The 23,373-nt window shown below is 36.1% G+C and overlaps 1 protein-coding gene across 11 annotated transcripts in view; it reads left to right on the forward strand.

Annotated features, from left to right (window-relative positions):
* RAPGEF2 (Rap guanine nucleotide exchange factor 2) overlaps positions 1 to 23,373 on the forward strand; it is a 257,309-nt gene that overhangs the window by 163,386 nt on the left and 70,550 nt on the right. For 3 of the 11 annotated variants that reach the window (XM_032148680.2, XM_032148689.2, XM_032148701.2), the window contains exon 1: positions 1,837 to 2,875. The exons of 7 other annotated variants lie outside the window; for them this stretch is intronic. In XM_032148680.2, the coding sequence (XP_032004571.1) occupies positions 2,816 to 2,875 (60 nt within the window). In that variant the 5' untranslated portion in view covers positions 1,837 to 2,815. Of the gene's footprint in view, positions 1 to 1,836; positions 2,876 to 17,452; positions 17,580 to 23,373 lie in introns of those variants that run through there. One more of the 11 variants, XM_032148696.2, reaches the window with a different exon arrangement.

Genomic DNA, 23,373 nt, shown 5'->3' on the forward strand with positions numbered 1-23,373 from the left:
AGTGCTTCAATGAAGGGATAAACACTAACATGAGATTTCCGAGGGTATTTCACCAGTATGTTTTTGGGAGTGGAGGTGGCATCAGTCAGGAAAGGAAGAAGGAAAGTTTCAGGCAGAGGAAATAACATGTGCAAAGGCCCTTTTGTCTATCAAGGAGGCAAGAGCAGCCCCTGCAACTTGGGAGTGCAGAGTGACCATGAGCATGGTGTAAGTCTGGAAAATGTATAAATCTTGCAGATCATGATAAGAGTTTTGGTCTTTATGCCAGGAGCAGTGGGAAGCCATGGAAGTGTTTTGTTTTCGTTTGTAAAAGGAGCTTAGTGGATGAGGGCAAAATGATCAGGCTTTAGTTTTTATAAGATTTCAGGAGGTGGTATGGTAAATAGGTTGTGTAGATGGAATTAGAATCCAGACAGTTCATTAAGGAGACTCTTGCAGTTCTCAAGGTAAAAAATAATGATTGGAGTGGGATGATAACAGCAAAGACAAAGAGAAATCTAAATTTGAGAATGATTAGAGAATGTAATAAACAGATGTTGTGATGGATTGATCAAGGACAGAGATGTTAAGGAAACTCTTAGATGTAGAATTGGCGTAACAGGATCACTATGGTTCATCATGTAAGTAGTCCATGGGATGAGGAATGGCGAAAACCAAAACAGATTCTTGAGAGATTTGGTTGGGAAGTGGAGGAAGAGGAAAATACCGGGTCTGGAGAATGTTTCTGTTTTTGTTTTGTTTTTGAGATGGGAGAGACCTGCACATTTAAAAGCTGGTGGGGAGGACTCTGGTTGTGGGGCAGAGGTTAAGCATACATGGCAAAAGAAGGGTAATGCATAATGTAAGAAAAGGGGTTGGGGGGATGGGGAGAAGGATCTAAAAGAGTGATGTGGTGGGAATGGTTGCCTTTAGATATGAGGAGAAAGAAGGAAAGAGAATAGGGTGGGTACAGTCTTAGGCGGTAGTCAAGAAACACAAGTCAGCAAGCACTGACAGTTCTGAAGTCAGTTATTAAAAATGCTACATTTTCTGTGTCTATTTTCTATTACATGTGCCATTGATAGATAAACCTGATTGTGAAAAGCTGGCAGTGTTTCAGAATTAAAATGTCCTTATTCTTTGTCAAGTATAATGCAGTCTTTCAAATACCTACATACGTACATAAAATTAAGAGTTTATAATAGAATAATGTATCCGCATTTTATTTCAACTCTCTACCTCTGAAGTTTGGTTTGGTTTTTTTAAAAAAAACCTGGGTAGGTTAATTTTTTATATTATTTGCAAGGTGATATGTGCATGTGTGTGTGTGTGTGTGTGTGTGTGTATGGGTGTTTGTGAAAATCACATCTTCTAAATGTATACAAAGCTTGTCAAGTATGCATTTTATAAATTTTTGATAGATACTTGTTTACTATAGCACAGCAATATTTGAGGATGGGATAGAGGTCACATTGATTCCTGTATCTTCACCTTGGTGAAAAAAATCATATTTTAATTCAAAGCTGTTCAAGTAAGTCCTTGCTCCGTTTTCCCACCCTGTCTTCAGTGATATTATTTGGAGTCAGCAATCAATGGATTCCATCCCTCTGAGACTTGCTTAACCTACAGCCGCTGATAGAATACAGGCAAGAGCTTGTTACTTTATCTGAATTGTCCATTGCTACCTTAATGAGTGAAATGGTTAAGTAGAGGAGGGGGCGAGTCTTAAGGAATGTGTGTACCATTTGAGCTGAATATTTCAGTGTATATAGGGAGAGGGAGGGTGAGAGAGAAATCCACTTACATCACTAGAACTGCATTGAGTGTGAGCCTTGCAGGTTAAGAGACAGACTACAGTGTCTTGCTTTCTGCAGGAAGCAGCAATGCCGTTTGTTTCCTAAGAGGAATTTTTTTATTTAGAAAAGGAAGCTTTCTATCCAGGAAATGGCTTTCCTTGTGCGTTGCTATGCCAACTGCCTGCAGCCATGGTCCTCCAAAGTAAGCACAATAATGTAATTATATTGGTGTATTGCATTCAGACTCATGATTTTTGAGATTGTGTGTGTGCATGTGCTGTGTTTCTGTTAGTGGCTCTCTTGCTAGCAGGCATGCTTGTGTTGAGTGTGAGGGACAGACATCATTAAATTAAATGTCCATCAGTGTCATGCTGCTAAGATTAATTGTGCAAACTTGGTTAGTGGAGTGGGACAGAGATCACTGGTCACCACTCTGTCAGCATCATTAGCAGCTAGGGAGGAGTTCCCGATTCACACGCTCTGCCCTGATTTTTTTCTTTCTTTCATTTTCTTTTTTTCTCTTGGTTGGAGGGTTCTGTATGTGTGATTGCAGATGAAACAAGGGTATTAACAATGCTTGGCTGAATGCTAGAGCCTGGTTCTTATACCACCCCGACTAATATTATTCTGTGTTAAGCCTTTTTGAGGGGAGTCTGTGTGCAGTCAGCCATTTTAGCTTTTTTCTTTTTTTTTCCTCTCCTTTTCTTTTGCCTCTTCTTCAATCTCAGAAATGATCTTGTTCTCTTGGAAGACTGAGAGCTGTGTGAGGTTTTCTCGGTCTTGTCATAGCCTAGGATGGTTAGAGTTTCAATGTTATAAAAATGGAGACGAACACTGTTGTTCGGATTCCTTTTCTGGTCTACAAGTGTGAAGGGTTTTTAAGCTTACCAGTAGTGACACTTTAAGCTGCAGCTTGGTTTTCCCTCCTCCCTCTTTTTTTTTTTTCTTTTTCTTTTAATTTAATGCTGTAGAGGGTGACTTGCCATCGTGAGAGATTGGTACATGATGTGTAAATTCAGTTCAGCATATGTTTCTTCATTATGAAACCACTAGCAATCCCAGCTAACCATGGAGTTATGGGCCAGCAGGAGAAACACTCAGTAAGTATCGCAAATGCTGCTTGTGCTTTGATAGCACGTCATAGAGAACTGCTTTAAAATGGGAATTGTTGCTCTTTTTCTTCAGGGAAAACAGTTTTTGTAGAAGGTATAATAGTCTGCTTGGAGGAGGGGAGGGTGCATTAAAACTGGCTTGTTCTTCCAATGTTGTAATTTTTAAAAATTTGAAGCAAGACCAGCAATTTATTTAAAGCAAAATCACTAATACTGAGAAATATTGGGCAGATAATTTTTATATTCAGAAACTAAAGCTTGACAGTTCAGCTTCGACTTAATACTTGAATAGTTTTCAAAAAAATGTTTTCATAGTTGAATTTGATGAGAAATCATCAGAAAGGTTATTGAGAACGGGAATCTATAGTGAGGAATTCACATGTAGGTTTGAGTGTAGGAGGGAGAGCTTTGGTTATTGATTTGGTAATAAAGCGATCAGTGGGACTCATCTGATTTCTTAACATGTATTCATCACTTAGGAAAACACAGATTTTTTTTAATGCCACAAAAAATTATTGCTTCTTTATAATTGATCCCATGAGTCAGCTATGTGTTTGTCATGCCGAAATCCCATGGGCAGCTACCGAGAAAGACTTTTCTATGCCTAACACCAAGTCAGAACCTCCTGTTTCAGGAATGTGAGTTCTCACGGTGCTACTTTTATATCACCATGTTGGGAGTTTTCTGGCATCACACAAATTCACATGATTGATACATACATAAATATATTCAATCCTCAAAATGCAAACGCATGAATTTAGGCAGCTTGTATAGTAGTCTAAGTATTTTTGAAATGCCTGCTTCTGCATCCTAGCATCTAGCAGGTTATTAAAGTATAGGAATTGTCTTTCATGTATTCTAAAGAAGATAAGATGGTAAACTTCAAAAGTGGAAATAAGTCGCTGAGGCTTTGTAAGTTTATAGATAGAAGACCATGAATGTAGAATATTTAGATGCTTAGGTTCATGAGTATAATTTGGTTTTGTTCATCGTTATGAACAAAATTACCAACTAAATCCAAGAGATGTTCTCAGACGAAGTGATTCTTTGCGCACTGTCTCACCTCAGGAATGAGCCATGCGAGCTGCGCTTAAGGCAGCGGCTGTGTTGGAAGCATGTTATGCCGCTGCGCCGAGAGCCCAGCCCCTTACCATGAGGTCCTCGTGGTACTTCACTAATTAACTCTCTTTGGATCAGATCCAGAAAAAGACCAGCCCTAAACTTAATTTCACTAGTAGGAAAGGTTGTTGTAAAGAAGTTCCATTGTAGTTTGATTTTCTTAACGGGGCCTTTGAAATTAAACTCTTCTGTAGTCATGATTTTCCAGGTAAAAGTAAGAGTGTTAGTTAAGCTATACTTGAGGAACCTTAGAAACAAAAGTTAAACCCCAGGCTTTTTACTTACCTTCTTCGTATGTCTTTTCTTAAAGAGTGTGTATGTTTGTGTGTGGGGGTGTTTAAATGAATAATAATATAAATTTAATGAACAAAGAAAATTGATGGCTGGGTGTGGTGGCTCACACCTATAATCCGAGCACTTTGAGAGGCAGAGGTGGGAGGATTGCCTAAGGCCAGAAGTTTGCTACTATGGGCAACATGGTGAAATCCATCTCTATTTAAAAAAAGAAAAGAAAATTGTTAAAACCATTTACTGCTAGGAGGAGGAAAACATGTTACTACATTTATGAAAAGGCCAGTTGGGACAGATATTACCCAATAGTTCCTAAACTAGAGTCCCTGATCTTATTCTGTAAGCCTGTTTGTTTCCTGACAAGTGCCTATATTTTGCTACAATTTAGAGTGATATTAGACTAAAGTAACACTAGCGATAAAATAACTTTGGATCAAGCAATTTATAGAAAATATGTGAGTGGTATTGCCCATGATACTTTGGTTAGAACTTGAAATACTAGAATTTGCCATCTCAAGATGTCACATGCAGCAGAGTTGGCAGCTTACAATATCAAGGTCTGGCTGTATAATTGTTGACTAGTCCTTTGGTTCTATTGAGTTTGCTGTGTAATAATCAGACCTTTAAAATTTTAATTGTGTGTGAGGAGTTGAATAAGAAAATAATTACTCAGGCTCTCAATAAGTGACTCAATATAGTTGTTGGGTAAAAATGAGTGAGAAGGCCCCTCTTTCATCCTATGAGGCTTTGTGGTGTCAGCTAATTTCAGATGAATAGAATTTATTAAATTCACAAATACTTCTGTTTTTGCTTCTTCAAAAAGTTTGTGGGCTTTTAAGTGGCTTTGCTTCTTTGACTGCAGCAGGTAGTGCAGTACTAGAAAACAAAAGCCATTAAATTTGGGGTGGGGGCATTTTTTTAGCTATGATTAGGCACAAATAGTAAGCTCAGTTATTCTACTTTATCAGAACCTTTCAGATCTCATGGGCTTTTATTCTTTATTTGTTGTCTGTCTCATTCAGTGCATACCTCAGTTGCTGGCACATAATAGACATACGATAAATACCATTGAATTTCTCTTTAAATTTTTGGATTAATAAAGTCTCAACCTTTTTAACTAGTAAATTTTACATATTTTATCACACCTCCCCCCATTTCCATTTCATGTGGTTGATTGATAATACTAAGATGAATACCCATGTGTCACCAGAAATGCATCTAGCACTGGACTGTATTTTTATGGTCATGTGCTTTTCAGTTAGTCTTCGGAGGAATCTCATGATTTTATGAATATAAAAATGTAAAAATCTTGTGATTTCTTTTTAAAATAAGAGGAGATTGCTAACATTTCAGAAATGTATTATGAGACTGCATTTTTCAAAAGACTACTGTGGACCATTAGTTGGGTAGACTGTTAATAGATGGTAAATGAAAGAAAGTTTTATAGGCTCATGAAGTTAGGGAAAATGTTAGCCTTAAAAGTCTCTTTACTCAATTTACCAACTGTTTTGTTTTTTTAAAGTAGAGCTCTTCTCTCCCCATTTTGCCCAGCTCAGATGCCCTTGAAAATTCTACAATATAGGATGGATTTGAAACTTTGTAAATTAAAAAAAAGTTTTAAAATAAATTAATTTGATGCTATCAAACTGATAACATGTTTTAAAATTTTACATTTTTGTAGAAATTGATTTATGTAGTGTGCTATACTTAAATCACAGCCCAAGTCATGATTAAATAATAATAAAAATGGTAGTACACGTAAGAAAGTGCCCTACTTAAATATAGGGAATAAATTGCAGTAGCTGTATTTATTGAGTAACGTATTGCATAGCAGACACTATATTACATATTATCTCACTTAATTCTTAAGAAACAGTATTACTTTTTTACATATGAGAAAACTGAGATTAAAAAGAATTTTTTTCAGGGGCATATTACTAGTAAGTGGTAGAGCCATCATTGGTACGCCGGTTTGTCTGATTTTATAGCCATTGCCTTAACCACAGACTTATACTACCTACCCCTATGTGACCAAATTTAGTCTACTTCAGGTGTGTAGACTGCATAATTATGAGAGCTAGTATTAACTAGTGGAATACACAATTTGAAAAAGTGCTTTTTTCCTGCAGCTGTCTTTTTCCTGGCATATGTGACATTCCAAGCAGCAAGAATATCATGATCAAAATCATTTTATAAAACTTTCATTGCTTGGCTGAGTCAATAATGCATCTATCCATTTTGAAATCATGTTGAGACTTGAGATGGTCAGGAATAGTTGCCATTTAGCCCATTTCCTTTCTTCCTTCTGCTTTTCTGTGTTTGGCCCTACCATGTACATTTCCTTTTTGCTGCTTAACTCTTTAAACATACGCTCCATGTCTCAACTTCCTCTGCCTATTCCCTTTGTAACCTCTGAGTGCCTGACCATGGCCACTTGTGTTCTACCAGAAGTCCTGAACCTTGCCATTTTGTCTTGCCTGTTTCTGCCCCAGTGAACCCTGCATATACAGTGGAGCCTGACTTCAATTCATGATCACCTCCCTTAAGTCCATACAGGCCACGATTCATTTGTAGCCACAAGTATCATTTTCATCATACATAAAAGCCCCTTAACCAAGAAGGGTATAATATAACTTAACTATATTTTCTAAATTCCTATTGGTCACTTAAGGCCCTCTATAATCTACATTCTTTCCCTTGTAAACATGTAAGATGGTGCTCTTTTATTTTAGGACAAGCTGGCTTGATTATAAAACACTTCAGGCTCATTTTCTTTTCTCATTTCTCAGCTTGCTGTGTTCCTGGCTTGACTTTGACTTGGTCCTTATCTCTGCATATTTATCTCTATCTTAATGAATCAGGATCACTTAATATGCAGTGCTTAATTTTATTAATTCTTCTAATTGGTGCTTATAAATTTGTTTGGTCTTTGCAGTTAGATGACAGATTACATCTGGAATGAATTCCATGTGTTCAAAGGGTATGGTTGGAATTTAAAACTGTTTATCAGCTGTTAAGAGTGCAGTATAGAGAAGGATTTTCTAGGCTGGAAGAATAACATGTGAGGGCCCAAGGCAGGAAGATGTAGAAGAATACGAGGGTTCTGAGGAAAAACAATGAAATCATCACTGTTAGAGTGGATTGTGTTAGAGAGAAGTAGGTCAGTACAGGTGATGGAGTGGAGGATGTTAGAATACCAGATAAATTAATGACTATTTTGAAGATGCAGCAAAGGAGTGTAACCTCTTTCTTCCCCTCTCCTTCCTATCTTTCAACTGGAACAGATTTAAGAAAGCTCAATTAACAAAAAATGTGTTATATTACCATGACAGTTTGACCTTGTCTGTAAACATTGGGTAGAGTGTCTCTATATTTTGATTGATGGGTTTTCCTTAGCAATGTAGAAAAAAAGCACCAGGACTAATTATAGAGGCTAGGTTACGCCTCTTTTGGGTAAGACTCCACCTCTTCATTATCTGATCTTTATTTTGTCTATTATAACAGATATATTTCCTGAGATGAAATAAACTTATCTCTTGGCATGATTTTCCACTGTGCTTGCTAGCGGGGGGGGACTGAGGAAGCATATCCTGTTGTTTTATTCAAGGACAAGGTCATCTTGCCTTGGATTTGGGCCAAGAAACCCTGACAACAAATAATAGATCTTTTTACCCCCATTAGAAGTGAAGAAATGTATTTAGAAACTTGCCAAGACATTGCATACTCTGCTTATATGTGCTTTTTGTATCACAGGACATATTAAAGTAAGATCATTGCTTTTAGTCAAAAAAAGTATACCTCATATCTTTGCCTTTAAATATTTTTAGTAATGATCCATTAAAAAATCTGCCGAAAAATAAAATCAATTTAGATTACTGAAAAAGAGAATGATCAACTTAACAAAAAGCAAATGCTCAAAATGTGTCATTAGGAATTCAGTTATTCTCCTTTAACCGTTTAGCCTTAGTAAGATCAGTAATCAGTTTCTTTCTTTCTCATTTTAAATATTATATAAAATGCATCAAAGTAAATGCTCTGTAAGTTTGGTCTCATAGGTATAAGTATTCCTTAAACATAACCTGACATTTCTTTCTTTTTTTTTTCGAGATGGAGTCTCGCTTTGTCGCCTGGGCTGGAGTGCAGTGGCGCAGTCTTGGCTTACTGCTACCTCCATCTCCCGGGTTCAAGCAGTCCTCCCCCTCAGTCTCCCAAGTAGCTGGGATTACAGGTGGGTGCCACCACGCCCAGCTAATTTTTGTATTTTTAGTACAGGCAGGGTTTCGCCATGTTGGCCAGGCTGGTCTTAAACTCCTGACCTCAGGTGATCTGCCTGCCTTGGCCTCCCAAAATGCTGGGATTACAGGCTGAGCCACCACGCCCAGCCCTGGCATTTCTTTAATCTGCCTCCAGAGGTTTGACCAAACTCTTAATTTATTCAGGTAATCTATTAAGAATTCCTCCAGAGTAATGCTTAAGGTTTCTTCATTTTCTTTTGTTTAACAATAAAGGTAAAATCATTTTACAGTTACTATAAATCCTTAATGAAGTACTTTTTAATGCTTACTTTATATCCCTGATTTTTAAAAAACTAATTTATTACTGTCATGTCTGTAGTGATCTTTATAAACTTTTGAAAGCCTTTTCAATTTAGATCAAATAACTTTTATCATTATATATTTTATTTGAATATGGTTTGCTTATAAGCTTTTTTTGAAAAATATTTTAAAACGAATGTCTAAATATATCTACATAGAGATATAACCATGTGAGCGTGTATAAAAATATATACGTGTGTGTGTATAAGTGTGTTTGTAATTTAAATGAAAGTTTGTAAATGTGTCCTTAAGGTCTCTATTAATTTCATTGTTCTGAGATCTTTGTTCTCTCTGACCTACTTTTTCTTCATGCTTAAGGAGTGGTCTTTATAGACATGACACATGCTTGTGATTATTTCCATATAATATTAAGATGCCAGTGCTATTAGTATTGTCTTAGGTATTACACAGAATGGGCTAAATGGAACAGTGTCTGGTTTTTGGAACATAAATTAAGAAACTAATAGAAAAAATATACTAGGGAATGTAGATATAAATTTGCTACTTTAAAGCTACTTTAAAGACATAACAGAACACACTTTAAAAATGCAACATATTGCATCACACAAGAAGTTCCCTTAAGCTCACCAATGGTCCCTGCCACTCACTGTCTTTCCTATTGGTGCAGAAACACCCATGCCATAAAGAATTAATCACTTGTCACCCTCTGCCATTTCTTCTTCTTAATTGAACCCCTAACATAGGCCTTGTATGTAGTTATGTTGTGTTTTTCTCTTGGTCTCGTGTGTGTGTGTGTGTGTGTGTGTGTGTGTATGATATATAAGAATCTTATAATTGCACAGTCTGTGATACATTATATCTTTATAACTTATCAATCCTCCACCATCTATGTTTCTTTTGTACTCTGAAGTCACTATATAAATATGCCCCATATGCTTCCGATCTCTTCATTCCACATCAATAGACCAAATTCTCTTTTACAACTTACACTGGATATTCATCATGAAGGCTGTTTTCAGAGACATCTTAGGCATGAGTTAGCCTTACATTTATTAATAAAGTGACAGCCTGAAAAATTTCTTTATAATTATCAAAGTTATATTCTTCTTTAATGAACTCTAGAGAAATACATTATTGGTTTGCAATATTGACTTGGTTTGATTATTAAATGAAACATACCCTTCTTTCCCCTTGATTGATATATCTGTATACATGTACTTATTTCATATGTAAGTATGTGTATGTGTAAATATAATTAATCCATACTTTAATTTTTAATTTTAGTATATAGAAAAAAACTAGAATTAAGATTTGCTTACTTTATTAGTGAAAATTGAGTTTTGAGAATATGTGCTGTATCTCTTGTCATAGATGTTTTATTTTCTTACTCTTCTATAATAGAGTTGAAAATACAGATTACAATGGAGTCATCTTATTATAGGGTATTTTCAGTGGGCAAAAATTTACTAAAAGTGGCAGAAAAGAACATCACACTTTTCATGATAAAGGAAGACAATAAAACATGAATGTGAAAAAGCTGAAGAGTTGTAATTTTTTAATTCCCTCTCTTTTCTTAGGGAAAAAAAATGGGTAACCCAGACACTTGTACTCTCTGAAGTATTTTTATTAAGTGGTAGCACTCTTGTTTATTTTTCTCAGTAATTAAGAAATATTTGGAGTTTTTCCAGTTGACCAGTTTGCTGTGGACTGAGGTTTGAGTAAATGCTGGGCAAGTGGAGAACTGCAGGTGTAGACCACAGGCAACCCTTGAGCAACATGGGTTTGAACTGCATGAGTCCACTTATAAGCAGATTTTCTTCCACCTCTGCCACCCCTCAGACAGCAAGACCCATGCTTTTCCTTCCTCCTCCTCCTCCTCTTCCTCGTCCTCAGCCTACTCAAAGTGAAGACGATGAGGATGAAGACCTTTATGACGATCCTCTTCCACTTAATGAATAGTAAATATGTTTTCTCATCTTTATGATTTTCTTAACATTGTCTTCTCTCTAGCTTACTTTATTGTAAAGATACAGTATGTAATAAATATACAAAAAAATGAAATATTTGGAGTTAAATGGGAGTATTCTGCCATGTAATTTTTATGGGTACTATGGAATTGAGAAGGACTAATAAAGGTACTATAGTAATTTTAATACTTAAACCTTAGGTACTTCGTATCACAGTATCTTTAATAGTAGTGAAAAAGGAGATTGCCTTGAGTTCCTTGTCAGTAAAGATTAAGAATGATTCTGTAGTCACTGGGCCTATAGTGGCTGGGTTGGTGGGGTTTGGGGGAAGTTCAGCAAAATTGAGCGATGAGTAAATTTATGCCCCAGGTTTCCAGTGACTTGAGAATGTGAAGGATGAAATTAGCTTTTTCTTTATGAATAATTGATTTTACACTTACTTGTTTTCTTGAAAGTATACTTTTGTTCATTTTAAATGGCAACTTAAAGTTATGGATGCGTAGGACTTCCTATTTCCCGTTGAAATTAATATCATTTGTTGAAATAGTCAAATGTCAAAATCATAGTATTTTAGGGATAACATTTACCTAAATATAAAAATAACTTAAAACAATTTTATATAGAAGAGGGTACACTTTGAATAGCTAAACTAATTTTTACTGCTTTATTTTATTTGTTACGGTTATTTGAGCAGCAGTTTGGTCTGTGTCTTATTTGTTATAACAAATAAAATTTGAAATAGTTTAGCTAAAGAAAATATAAACACAGGTGACAACATTTCTTTTCTTCTCCCTTTGCACTGTATATAGTGAGATTTTTATCACTACAATCTTTTAATGTGTTCATTTTAGTTGGGCATATTCCCAGATTTCTTTAACCTTCATTATCCTTATGTCCCCTCTGAAAAAAATTAACAACCTGATGTAAATGAGAATTAAAGCATGTCTGTTGAACATCCTCACAAAAGTTCATTAGTAGTGATATTAAGAAGGTTTTTTCTAGAAAAAGAAATATGGATAACTTTAAAATGTCTTTTGGCTGTTTCTCAGAACAAGACTAGTTAGGGACTATCTTTTTTTTATTATTATTATACTTTAAGTTCTAGGGTACATGTGCACAACGTGCAGGTTTGTTACATATGTATACATGTGACATGTTAGTGTACTGCATTCATTAACTTGTCATTTACATTAGGTACATCTCCTAATGCTATCCCTCCCCTCTCCCCCCACCCCACAAGAGGCCCTAGTGTGTGATGTTCCCCATCCTATGTCCAAGTGTTCTCATTGTTCACTTCCCACCTATGAGTGAGAACATGCAGTGTTTGGTTTTCTGTCCTTGTGATAGTTTGCTCAGAATGATGTTTTCCAGCTTCATCCGTGTCCCTACAAAGGACATGAACTCATCATTTTTTATGGCTGCATAGTATTCCATGGTGTATATGTGCCACATTTTCTTAATCCAGTCTATCGTTGATGGACATTTGGGTTGGTTCCAAGTCTTTGCTATTGTGAATAGTGCCACAATTAACATACGTGTGCATGTGTCTTTATAGCAGCATGATTGATAATCCTTTGGATATATACCCAGTAATGGGATGGCTGGGTCAAATGGTATTTCTAGTTCTAGATCCCTGAGGAATCACCACACTGTCTTCCACAATGGTTGAACTAGTTTACAGTCCCACCAACAGTGTAAAAGTGTTCCTATTTCTCCACATCCTGTCCAGCACCTGTTGTTTCCTGACTTTTTAATGATCGCCATTCTAACTGGTGTGAGATGGTATCTCATTGTGGTTTTGATTTGCGTGTCTCTGATGGCCAGTGATGATGAGCATTTTTTCATGTGTCTGTTGGCTGCATAAATGTCTTCTTTTGAGAAGTTTCTGTTCATATCCTTTGCCCACTTTTTGATGGGGTTGTTTGATTTTTTCTTGTAAATTTGTTTAGTTCTTTGTAGATTCTGGATATTAGCCCTTTGTCAGATGGGTAGATTGCAAAAATTTTCTCCCATTTTGTAGGTTGCCTGTTCACTCTGATGGTAGTTTCTTTTGCTATGCAGAAGCTCTTTAGTTTAATTAGATCCCATTTGTTTAATTAGATCCTATTTGTCAATTTTGGCTTTTGTTGCCATTGCTTTTGGTGTTGTAGACATGAAGTCCTTGCACATGCCTATGTCCTGAATGGTATTGCCTAGGTTTTCTTCTAGAGTTTTTATAGTTTTAGGTCTAACATGTAAGTCTTTCATCCATCTTGAATTAATTTTTGTATAAGGTGTAAGGAAGGGATCCAGTTTCAGCTTTCTACATATGGCTAGCCAGTTTTCCCAGTACCATTTATTAAATAGGGAATCCTTTCCCATTTCTTGTTTTTGTCAGGTTTGTCAAAGATTAGATGGTTGTAGATGTGTGGTATTATTTCTGAGGGCACATCAGAGTCATCTGGAAGTCCTAGAACACAGGGTTTGAAGAAACCCAGGATAGAATGTGGTTGAAGATGACCCTCTCCCACATTGGTTTAAATACTCTACTCTTGTAATTTATATGATTTTGTCATTCCTACCCCTAAGGAACCTGAGTACTGAAATATATTGAAATAACTACTCAGGGTTCCACAGGAGCTCTCGAAATTTAGCAGTGGGTGGAAGGCGGGAATCTGACTTAGAAGTGAAACTGCTGCTAGTAACCCATCTATAAAAATAACCCAAGTTAGGAAATAGTTTGTACATGTGATTATGAAAACTGTAATCTGGCCAGTTGTAACCTTTGTGAAGAAAGTTATGTAAAGAGAAGGGATTAGTAAGAGCTGTTGCATTGTGGTCAGAAAACTCCAGAACCAGTAACTTGGATTTACAATCTGGCTTCACCACTCATTCGCTGTGTGACCCTGGCTGTGTGGCCCTTTAACATGGAATCTTCACTTGTAAAATGGAGGTAATACGGTTGTGTGAAGATTAAATGAGGTAAAACCTATAAAGTGCTTAGAATAATACACAACCCATAAATACAATTCTTACATTTTTGTAGGAAGTTTTTATCCACACTATCCAGGAGGTAAGGAAAATTAAACCTGTTACACATGTGAGGCAGAGACAGTACACTTGAGTACACTTGATGTTTCCCTTTCCTTTAGGTGACTGTCCTTAAGTTGGTTTGCCTTTTCCATCCCCTACGATTCCATACTCAGCAGCAACCTTCTTTTTACTAGTTCATTATTAGAGTGAAAAAGCAACAGTAATGATATCATTAGTTAAACTGGAAGGCTCCCTTTGTTCTAGGCAATGTTCGAAACTCTTCATTTATTATCTCATCGAATCCTCACAATAATGTAAGAGTGCTGCCTCCACATACTAAAGAAATCAGGACATAGATAAAGTAACTTTCTCAAAGTCACAAGCTAATGCCTGGTGGAGCCATTGGCAGGTTTTTCTTGTATGTGCAGATGCATGTGCACACACAGGTCTATTTGGGGAAGCTGCATGAAACACCTGTCCTTTGTACATAGGTCCTTTTGTTTTCAGTGTGTCCTGTGGATTATAATTCTAATCAGAAAGTCCGCAAACAGTTTATTCCTCCCTCAACATTTAGAAGTGATTTTCTTTCACATAAGTTTCAAAGGGATTTCATAAGTGCCATGTCATAACTGCTGCCATCCCTGACATAAAATGTAGAGTAGCTTTACCTTGATTCCGATGGAAATAAAAGCAGTACATTTTATTGTTACTCAGTCTTAGCCAGAATTGCAAGAATACAATTTTGTTTTGAAGAACTACTCTTTAACTCTTTATATCCATATCCACATTTTCTTTTCTTTTTTTTTTTCGAGACAGGGTCTTACTCTCTCACCCAGGCTGGAGTGCAGTGGTGTGATCTCAGCTCACTGCAACCTCCACCTCCTGGGTTCCTGTGATTCTTCCACCTCAGCCTCCTGAGTAGCTGGGACTACAGGTGCGTGTCACCACACCCAGCTAATTTTTGTGGATTTTTTTGGTAGAGATGGGGTTTCACCATGTTGGCCAGGCTGCTCTCTTAACTCTTGAGCTCAAGTGATCTGCCCGCCTCGGCCTCCCAAAGTGCTGGGATTACAGGTGTGAGCCACTGTGCCCGGCCTATATGCACATTTTCTCTTGTTAATTTAACCTTTTAGGAGCAGGTCACCATGCTTATCTGAAATTTCCCATCCATATGGTTCGCCAGAGGTCTTTCATGTTATCCTTTTTTGGACTTGGATTTAGAAAATAATCCTGCTTTGACTTACTATTTGGGTGATATGATTGCTCTCTTAATTTGTTTCTAGTTAGATAAGTAATTTATAGGGAACTAATTTTAGTATATAGCCGGATGAAGGAGTTTTCTCAGCCACACTGACTTAGCAACATTGTCTTAGCCATTTAAAATACATATAAATAAATAATAATTAGGTTTATCTTTATTATGAGTGTTTTGACTGTGAAATATAATTAGACTTTTTAGAAAGCTGTATTAAGAAATATTTTAACCTGGCCACAACAGAGTGCCCTGAAATCCACTGATTATAGATTATTCTTTCTTGGCACTGCTAATGGCACTGTATTCGGTCCCTACTCTCTGAAAAGAGTGTATGTCTGATCATGATGGCTGTGGTGTTAGAGTAGGTAGGACAAGAGCACATCCTTGAAGGAGTTCGTGTCAAGTGCTGGCTTTATTAGCCACAGGTATATACATTACTCCTTTCTCTGTATTGTTCCCTCCTTTAAGTGTCATCCAAAGCTGCTATGGAAAAAGATATCGTCGTCAGTTTGTTTATAATAAAGTTAATGAGTGACTTTGAATTGTGAACCCTGAGCCTGGGAACAAACTGGATCTATATTGAAGCATCATACATAGTGTAGCAAAACTTATTAACAATACTCATTGCATATTATCTTCAAGCATTTTAATAAGCATATTTAAAACAAAATCTTAATTTTTTCAACTGTGGACCTTTACACAGCAATAGGAAGGAACTATTCCAACTAGGTTTTTTGTGTAGTAAAACAATAAAGTACTTTATTTACCAAGGACCTTGATTTGAGTTCTTGTTCTGATGTTAGCTAGCTGTACAATGCTTAGACAAGTAATTTAACTACTTCTTTTTTTTTTTTTTTTTTTTTTTGAGACGGAGTCTCGCTCTGTCTCCAGGCTAGAGTGCAGTGGTGCCATCTTGGCTCACTGCAACCTCTACCTCCTCCTCCCGGGTTCAAGTGATTCTCCTGCCTTGGTCTCTCGAGTAGCTGGGACTACAGGCACGCACCACCACACGCAGCTAATTTTTGTATTTTTAGTAGAGACGGGGTTTCACCATGTTGGCCAAGATGGTCTTGATCTTTTGACCTCATGATCTGCCCTCCTTGGCCTCCCAAAATGCTGGGATTACAGGTGTGAACCACCGCGCCTGGCCATCATTTAACGTCTTAAAGTTTCTGATTTCTCCCTTCAAAATGGAGATCATGATTGTAATACTGGTCTACCCCACAATATTGTTTTGAAAAGTATTGGCTGGGCACGGTGGCTCATGCCTATAATCCCAGCACTTTGGGAGGCTGAGGCGGGTGGATCACCTGAAGATCAGGAGTTCAAGACCAGCCTGGCCAACATGGTGAAACCCCTTCTTTACTTAAAATATTAAAAATTAGCCGGGTGTGGTGGTAGGTGCCTGTAACCCCAGCTACTCGGGAGGCTGAGGCAGGAGAATCGCTTGAATGCAGGAGGTGGAGGTTGCAATGAGCTGAGATCGTGCCACTGCACTCTAGCCTGGGCAACAAGAGTGAAATTTGATTTCAAAAAAAAAAAAAAGAAAAGAAAAAAGGAAAATTATTAATAGTTACAATAATAATTAAAATTATTTTACGAAGTGCTCTGTGTATGTGTGTGTGATTTTCTTTAGTCATCTTACACTATTAGGAGCAAAATGGGATTCTGCTCCTCATTCTATAGATGAAAACTTGAGGTTTAAATGAGAAAACTGGAGTTCATGTCATCAGAATCTTTTTGCAAACTGTAAAGCTTATGTGAATGCCAGTTATTGTTGTTAGATTGTAATGCTGTAGAGTCATTCCTATGTGGGTTGGAACCCAACTCTTCTCTGTAGCTGTGTGACAGTAGGCAGATTGCTTCAATGTTCAGAACCATTTTTCCTGATCTGTCAAATGCTGTTAATGATGCATACTTCATAGGTTTTTGCAGGAATTACATATCTGGCACATGGCCTGACACACGGTGGCATCCATGAATTCGACTCCTGCTTTTTCAGCTAGGATATTTTCCTTTTCTTGATTTTTAAATAGAATGTTGATGGTGATTCAGAGATTTATTTTTCTTTATTTGATTTTAAGTTCATAGAACATGATTTTCTGTTGGACATCTTAGCTTAATTACGATTTAAGATCTTTTATTAACTACTCTTTACACATTGGTACTGGTTTGCAAAATAGCTCATAAAAGATCATAATTGATACAAAAAATTTCTGTTATTTTTTCCCTAAGTACTTCAGTTTTTTCCCACTTATTAAGTGATTTTGTGCAAGTCGAGCTGCTTAGTAAGACCTGTCTTTGTAGTCATTTCGTGTGTGTGTTTGCAAGGAGGTATTTTTAGATAGTTTAGCTGAACAGCAATCTGACGTCTTTAGAGGAGACATCAGTTCATTATGTGGATACAAATTCTATGCTTTCGGCTTTTATATACCAAGTCTTAATTTAAATCTGTTTTCCTTGCCTTTTCTAACGAAAGAGACTACATCATGGTATGTATTCTATTTCTTCCTAAGGCTTGCCTTTCTAGTTAACCTTTGCTTAAATGATCAAGGTAGAAATGTCTTTATTTGCTCACAACTTAATATAGATTATAGAAGCATGGGATTTGGGTCTGTATTTAAATATGCCATTATACATTATGCTATACAATGTTTTTCTATTGCAAGGTGGTTCGAGGATTTAAAATAGTCATTATGGGGCTCATAAATGCTGCGTTCTTTTAAGAAGAAGAATGTAAAGGCCAAGATGTGGGAGTTCTATACTTCTTATAACTGCACATACTGCTGTATCGGTTAAAAAAATGCCTTTTTCTTTGTGAAAGATAATTTAATGTTGAGTATGTAAGAGGAACGTGGTTATTTGCTTTCTTATTGCTCTAAATACAGTGTTTATAGGAAGTTATAATATCTTCTTTTATCTGGTTCTCCTCACCCCTTTCGAAATCCTGGAAAAAGAAGCTCTTAAGGCTTAAGCAAATTCATGTTAGTTGTTTGTGACACTTATCTCAAAAGAGATAATACCTTTGGTTAATGATATACATAGTATCGTTGGTTAATGATAAACATAGAATTTTTTTTCTAATTTTACTACAGCTGATGTTGAGAAACTATTCATATAGAAGTTTAAAACATTTTTAAAAAATAATTTTCCAATGTGTTCTTTCTTTTCCAAAATTTAAAAGTTATATCTACTACATGTCGAAATGTCAAAGCTTGACTGAAAACTTTTGTTATTGGTTCAGATGTGTTATCTGCATGGTGTGAAGCATCCAGGATTTAAAGCATGGTTTTTAGTTTTCAGTTTAGTTATTTGATAATGTGTGAATTCACTGGAATTTTAGAGATATTTTAAACATTACAATGGAATTTCTCATATTTTATCTTATATCATAAACATGAATCATTATCAGAGAGAAATGAATTATCTAATGCCAAAGAGAGACGCATCTTAGAGTGTCAGGTTAATAATGGGCATCTGTATGAAGATGTGGAGATCTTTTATTCTTCAAGAAGAAGCAAATAAGTTTTTTAATATATTGAAGGATCAAACAAGATATTTTTATAGTATGAAAAGCAGAAAGAGGAAATCCTAAAGCCAGGACGTTTTTTTTTTTTTAAAAAACCCTTTCTTGTTCTTAAAAATTAGTGGCGTTATGTAACCATTTAAGTATTTAGCTGAAGCCTGATATTAAGTGACTCAGATTCCTAGCTTCTTAATGATGCGTCTTTACAGTGAAATTCAAGCAATTGCCAGATTCTTAAGCCATGAGTTCATTCTCCACCCCCCTCCCCAAATTTGCATGCAGTAAAAACTGAGAATCTGTGCCAAAAGAGGTGTTAGCACTGAAATTCTTATATGCTAAATGTAACATTTGATTTTAGGCTGTTTCACAGTGAAATTGTATTTTAATTTAAGAAGAATGACCAATGTCAGGCTGAAGTTTCTTTATTGAAAAGTAACATAAAAGCTCTGAAATCTGTCTTCATTGGCTCCTTTTAACTTGCCATCATACCCCACCAGAATAACAGTTGTTTTTTTAGAGTTTTCCCCAGATCAGTGAAGAAAAGCATCTACCTTCGCCTAACGTAGTAACAGTAATGTACTAACTCTATCAACTCTACTCTCGTGTAAGCCAAGTATTTTCTTGCCTCAGCCTTGATTTGGAGGGAGAAGCTTATGTAAGCCTTTTCTTGTACACATAACTCCAAGGAATCTTTCAGGAATTGTGAAATTGAGCACCTTAAGAATTTTTCCTAAGGGATCATGGAGAAGTCAGGTTGGAAATAGTAAGAATGTAGTTAATGCCTACCTCCCACCGCCATGGAGACACACACACACACACACACACACACACACAGACACACACACACGTGAATTGTAAATGAAACAGTGCTCTGGTGGGGGATATGCAGAGCCTGACTCCTCTGGATTTCATTCCAATAGATACTTTATCCCTTTTTTCCTGAATTAAGGTGATAAATCTTCATTTTTGGTTCAGTTCACTTCAAAATATCTCATAGATTTGAACCATCATTAACTGGAACATATGAAATATATAAAATTCTTGAAAATTGTTTAAAGACGTCTTTCTTTAACTTACTCTTCTACCTGGCTGCGCGGTGGCTCACGCCTGTAATCCCAACACTTTGGGAGGCCAAGGCGGGAGATCACTTGAGCCCAAGAGTTGGAGACCAACCTGGGCAACATAGGGAGACTTTGTCTCTACAAAAAAAATTGAAAAATTAGCCGGGCATGGTGGAGCATGCCTGTGGTTCCAGCTACTTGAGAGACTGAAGTAGGAGGATCACATGAGCCCAGGAGGTTGAGACTGCAATGAGCCATGTTCATACCACTGCATTCCATTCTGGGTGACAGAGGGAGACCCTGTCTCAAAAAAAGAAAAGAAACATACTCTTCTTGTGTTGACTGGAGATTTTTTCCACCTCTATTACTTTTTTTATGTTCCAGTTTTCCATAGTTGGTAGAATACGTTAGAATAAGCAAGCCCTATTTAGTCATATATGAAGGTATGTATATATCTAGTTTACATGAAGCTATCTAGTTTATAAGCACCAGAGAATCACAGATGTCAGATGTTGGCCTTCAAGTGAAGAGGACACATAAAAAATATCAAAGTTTATGTCTGATTTATTTGGTGTGTTTTGTTATTGATGTCTTGGTTACTATTTTTTTATTGATTTTAATCTGGGTTCTATGAATTACAGTCTAAAGGGAGGATTCTATCTCAGGAGGTTTGCTAATCCTGTTGATAAAATTGAAAGCATTAAAGAACAGAATTTATTTACAAAGCTACATTAATTCAAATGACAAATATCTAGCCAAGTTCATATTTCATTTGAACTTTTATTAGGTTTCTGTGTTTGGAGGAAGCACTAGGTGTTTCTCAAGTTCCTTAAGAGATTTATAAGCACAAGTGTAGATGTTTAAGCAAACTTTACTTTAAAATATAGATGAATTCCTATTTTACATTCCTGTGGGACTACATGTATGTAACTATTTTAAGTAAGGCTTAGCTCAAAAGGAAGAGAAATCTTGAGACCTTTTATCTAGTTACCCCATCTGTTTATTGATTTCAAGAATCACTGTCTCATCACAGTATGGATCAGAATATTCCCTCCCTCATCATCATTGTCATCTTAATCATCATTGTTGTACTTGTGTGTGTTAACTTGTAAGCACTCAATGAGCAGGTGAAAAGTTTTACAAAGTTTTGCCCCCAAAATGAGACATCAATTAGTTGATTATAATTTTAAAAATTAAGACTCTATATTTAATTGCCCACTGAATATTTTGATGTGGATGTTGTCACAGATTTGACATGGCTAAAATACAACTCTTAACACTTACCTGTTCCCCCAACCATCACCACCACCACCACCAAATGTTAACTCAAACTAACCAACCGACCATGCAGTCAACAAACTATTAGAGTCCCTAGTTTTCCTCATCTCAAATCATTGGAGTTGCCATCTGTGCATGTATTGAAACCCCAAACCTATGAATTATCTTTGGTTCCTCAGGTTGCTCAAACCTCTGTATCCTTCAGCAAGTCTTATTTCTTCTACCTGCCTCACCATGAATTGATGTTCTTCCCTCCATCTCCATTGTTACCACCCTGGTCCAAGCTACCATCGTCTCACTTGTACCGTTCCTAGTGTTGTACTGTTCCAAATACCTAATAGTACTTGTACTATTCCTAGTGTTCCCCTTATTTCTCATCTGCCTTTCTTCTGCATGATATTCTTCACATTTATAAAATATAAATCAAACTTACAAAATATAAATCAAACAATGTTATTTCTGTGATTTTAAAACTCCTCAGTAGCTCTCTATTGCACTTGGACTAGAATCTACACTCCCTGGAGAACTATGCATGAACTAGCCCCACTTGTTCTTCTTACCTCTCATTGGACTTTTCTTCATCTTACCCACTCTGCTTCCATTGCTTTGATCCTCCCTTTGTACATTTAACAGCCCAGGCCATGGAACCTTTTCAGTAGTTGTTTCTTTTGCTCAGAATTTTATCTGTGATGATTACCTGGCTGGCTTCATGACTCTCAGATCTCAGCTATAGGAGGTTTTCCTCAGTCATTTCTGTTACACCATATTATTCTAATTCTCTGCCAAGCATTGATTATTATATTTTGAGTTTTTGTTTGTTGTTGTTCATGTTATTACTGCTTGATTATTATGTCTTTCCCCACTGGAAGGCAAGCTTCATGAGAGTATGTACCTCATCTATTCAGTTCAACACTCTGTCTGTAATGTCTTGGATGTGTTTAACATAAAAAAGCCATTTGATAAATAATTATGGAATGTGTAAGAGGAAAATTAATAAGAAGTACAAAAATGTAGGTATAGGCAACATGTCAGTAAGCTTAGAATTAGTAGATAATTGTTTCATCTTGAGAGAATTTTTTTTTCTCTTTTGACTAGACTAAATTTAGATAAAATTGAATTTGGGTATAAAGACTGGAGGCAATAAGTAGCTAGTAAACATCAATCACTGAATATCCACATTAGCAATCTTAATGATAAGTTAACACTGTTAACTATTACTATTGTTATGTCATGTGATTCTTTAATATTTAACATTTTAATAAAATATGGAAATAAATATTGTTTACCTAAGCAGCAAAAAAATTTTGATACAAGCTTCTTAGGAATTTTAGATGATACGTAATTTTAGAAATACAGACATTCTATTTAGGAAGAATATTAATATGGATTATTTTGAAGATCAAACTGTCTTTGAAGGCCTTCAGTATAATTCAGTGCCAAAAACCAAGTAAAGCTACTTGGATGTCTCCTTGAGTGATAGGACTTGACTATAAAGCATTATGAAAGTTATGTGCTTCTCTAAGAGCAATCATATTTAATGTATGTATATCATGGAATTGAAGTAAAAATATGTTAATTTTTGTTTACATGCATAATAAATTGTTAATAAAGAATTCCAAGTTACTTTTCCCTCTTAGGATTTATGGGGGTTTGTGGAATACTTGTCTTTAAAATTAATGATAGTTTACATTGTAGAAAATTTGGAAACTACTCAAATTAATATTTTCCTATGATATAAAAGCAAAATCTAGATTCTACTTCTAGCAGTGGCATAGCTAATTCACCTCTCTTGATATCAGTTCCTATAGCTGTGAAATGAGAAGATTATACTAAATGAATCCTCAAGCTCTTCCAGGTCTGTGATTGTGCTTTACATAAAAACTTGTATTTGCATAATGCTTTATATTACCAGAATTCTTTCACATCTGTTTTCCATTTGTTCTCACAACTATCTTGTTAGATAGGCAGTACAGACCTTGTTATTGTCTGTTCCACACTTGTGAGTAAACTGAACTACTAAGAATTAAAAATTATTTTCTTGAGTTACACAGCCATCTTGGAACTAGCCATGTATTCTCTCTACAATTTCATATCATAATCTTTGACCTCCTGATGCTAATTCCTGGTAATGTTAAGTATTTAGTCAAAGTAAGTATCCATATTTCATAAATTACCACTGCAGTAACTTGAGAATTTTAAAAATCTGACCTTGGAAATTTGGTTATCCACCCACATAATTTGTAGGAAGCCAGTACTAAAGTATTGTAGCGATTTGTGATATATACCTAATCACCTTTATGGTGCTTCAAGCATATCAAATTTTTACTTTTTTAAAAAGTTGAATAGCTGAATACAGAGGCTCCTCTAAAGTACCTTCAGGTTAGGTTTTGAAAGGCCATTTTTAAGTTTGTTGTCCAGATG

Source organism: Hylobates moloch, unplaced genomic scaffold (genome assembly GCF_009828535.3).
Source record: "Hylobates moloch isolate HMO894 unplaced genomic scaffold, HMol_V3 SCAFFOLD_3, whole genome shotgun sequence".
In the NCBI taxonomy this organism is placed as follows: Eukaryota; Metazoa; Chordata; class Mammalia; order Primates; family Hylobatidae; genus Hylobates; species Hylobates moloch.